The sequence below is a fragment of the Halictus rubicundus genome, unplaced genomic scaffold (assembly GCF_050948215.1).
Source record: "Halictus rubicundus isolate RS-2024b unplaced genomic scaffold, iyHalRubi1_principal scaffold0214, whole genome shotgun sequence".
Taxonomy (NCBI): Eukaryota; Metazoa; Arthropoda; class Insecta; order Hymenoptera; family Halictidae; genus Halictus; species Halictus rubicundus.
In genome coordinates this window covers 443,669-446,703 of record NW_027488755.1, presented here as the reverse complement: position 1 = coordinate 446,703, position 3,035 = coordinate 443,669, and the positions used below count along the sequence as shown (strand labels likewise).

The following is a 3,035-nucleotide window of genomic DNA, read 5'->3' as shown; positions in this document are numbered from 1 at the left end:
TTATATGTGTATTTGTTATATGTATTTATATATTGTGGATTTTAATTGTATTCAAATCTGATAGTATGCTGCATCTGTGAAAACATGAAAGATACATACAGAATGTACAAGTCTTATTCGTTTTTCTGTTATTATATGCTCACTTATGTTTGGAATATAGAACGTAAATGCCCAATTGTCGTGTAATAGATCTTTACTATCATTTACTCTTTATTAGTGCAAAATTGTATATACCTAATTCTGTGTTTACACGATAGATACGTTCCCGAAGAAAATTCGTGTACATTTTTTTATACGTATTCTTCGGGAACATATCTATCGTATAAAAACAGAATTAGGTGTATATTATTTAGATGAAAATGTTCTATTTTCGTGCATGTGAAAGACTTCGGAATAAAAAAATATATATGAGTGAAGTAAGTAATAAATAAATAAATGAACCAATCCTAGCTTTACACACGGTCTCTGCAGTCATTTGTTTTGTCGTTAACTTTCGTTTGTTCCAGATACTTCTGTTCGTAACTTCATACATGTTCATTTGCTATTCAATTCTCTTATAGTGGTTTGTATCATTTATATTGTGCTACTTTCACTGTTACGTGCTGTTTTAAAAATGGAAAAACTTCCCGGAAAATCCGTCGGTAGCTTTATTTACATATATAATAATTATACGTATAATAAAGACAATCGCACAAAAAATATTTTTCGCTGTAATACACGCCGTACTACGGGGTGTCGCGGGGCAATAATGGACGTCGGTGATGGTTGTATTAAATTGTTACACGATCACAATCATTCGAAACTTTTGCATAGGATCGATCAAGAGAAAATGAAGCACGAAATGCTTCAGCTTTGTCGAGAAACGGCGTTTCCATTAAAGCAAATATTCGACGATGTTTGTAGAAAGTAAGTATTAGTTTCTAGTATTTATTAAAAAGTGTGCACTGTAAAATGTAGTCTTTAAATTATGTATGTATATATAAATTGTGGATTAAGTAATTTATTTTCTTTTATGAAAGATATCCTGACGCTGCATCTGTGCTTTCATATAATAGTGTGAAAGCCACACTTCTTCGTGAGAGACAGAAAAGTTGCCCTCCCATTCCACCTTGTTTAGCTGCTTTATACGAATATTTAAGAACCTCTTCTTTTATGGAAAATATTTATAAAATAATGATAAGCGATGGAGATGGTAAAGTAGCAATTTTATTTTCCACTGAATTGCTGTTGCAGACCCTTAATACCTCTCAATGTATTTATGCTGATGGTATTTTCTCTGTAAGTAACATACAGATTGGTATATGTGATTTAATTTTATGAAGTATGTAAGAATAGATAGTGTTCGAAGCAGTAGGAGCAAAATTAACATTTATTGTCAATATGTTGTTTTATTAGTACATTGTAAAACATAATTTTGATATATTTTAGATTATAAATTACAGTTAATTACAATTAATTTATTGCTCTCTGCTCAATTCGCTTTTATGAGAAATGTTGATAATGCATTTTTCTATAAACATGTCTTTGTTGAATTTGTCTCTACTAGATCAAACGTTTTACAATATTGAAAAACCAATGCTTCTCATATAAATGCACCATACACATATACTATATGCTTTTGTATAAAAAAAAGTAATTTAGACAAGAAGGGAGTGATTCCAAGAAGCTGCAATCTGGTATATTACTCGGTTTCTTTATTGATGAATGTGTGGAGCTTATATTAAAGTGACATACATTTTTTAAACGGACTGCTATGTAGTTTAATGAACCAATCCACGAAGCTTGTTGCCTTTTATGCAAAAATACTAAACCATTTTAAGTAAAATTGTGATTAATTTTCCATTTTCATTCGAGACCTACATAAAATAAATATCGGTTAAACCCATTGTTATTCAATATAAACGATTTAGTACCTTTTTTCTAAAAAATGGCGAACTGCATCAAATAATGCAACAAAAAATATGTGATTCCATTTAAAAGAATGAAATTGATGATCACATGTCCTCTATGCGTTGATACGTAACAAAATGTACTTATCAGAATGTTGTTTCCAGGAGACTATACACTTGTCCAAAGTATTTTTCTATGGAACATATATTGTATGAATAATTTATATTTATATCATGATATACATAGTTATTTTATTTTTTAAGGTTTTACCTACTCTGCCACCTATAGCACAGTTATATATTATCCACATTCAGTATATGGATACTGTGAGTACAACAATTTATGTAAATATATTATTTTAATGCACTTGTGCAGTGATTACATTTGTACAACTAGTATAGAGATATGTATACATGTTTGTCCAATATTCCAATTTATACTTATGAAAGCTTTATTTTAAAAGGGAGTTGCTACTGTTTTCGTACTGTGTGAGACATTAACAAAGACTATGTATACAACACTGTGGAGCAAAATTAATGAATTATCTCCTATGCTTAATAAGAATTTAAGAATGACAATGACAGATTATGAAATTGCAGCAATGAACACATTGCAGCAACAATTTCCATTAAGCTGTGTAAAAGGCTGCTGGTTTCATTATAACCAGGTTTGTATACAGGGAGGTCCGTTTAAATAAGAAGACCTAAATGTCTCTTCAGGTTATTGCGATGCAAAAAATATTTGTTACGTAATGTGCATGGAGTCAATGGATCAAATATTTGGCACGAATATTTTTCTCCGAGGGTCAGTTTTTTCGGAGTTGTCAAGGTCATCGATGTTTTTTGATACATAACTACATTTTTATTTTATTGCATCTAGTAACTGATGGAAAAATACATTCAGATATGTATAATGACATGACCTTGATCCTCGAAAATTGGCGTTCCTTTGCGCGGACCATCTCTTTCGGCTATTGTGATGCAAAAATATTTGTTGCGTAATGTGTATATCATCAATAGACCAAATATCTGGCAAGAATATTTTTTTCCTAAGGTCATATTTTCGGAGTTATCAAGGTCGTCCATGTTTTTTGATACATAACTACATTTTTATTTTATTGCATCGAGTACCTGATCGAAAAATAC

At 30.6% G+C, this 3,035-nt stretch overlaps 1 protein-coding gene across 1 annotated transcript; it reads left to right on the top strand.

The window, feature by feature from the left end:
• The first annotated feature begins 695 nt into the window (after window positions 1-695).
• Window positions 696-1,395, top strand: LOC143364022 (uncharacterized). The gene is made up of 3 exons (XM_076804544.1): window positions 696-906; window positions 1,020-1,278; window positions 1,336-1,395. The coding sequence occupies exons 1-3, from the start codon at window positions 749-751 to the stop codon at window positions 1,393-1,395; spliced, it is 477 nt and encodes a 158-aa protein (XP_076660659.1). The 5' UTR covers window positions 696-748.
• Window positions 1,396-3,035: the final 1,640 nt, after the last annotated feature.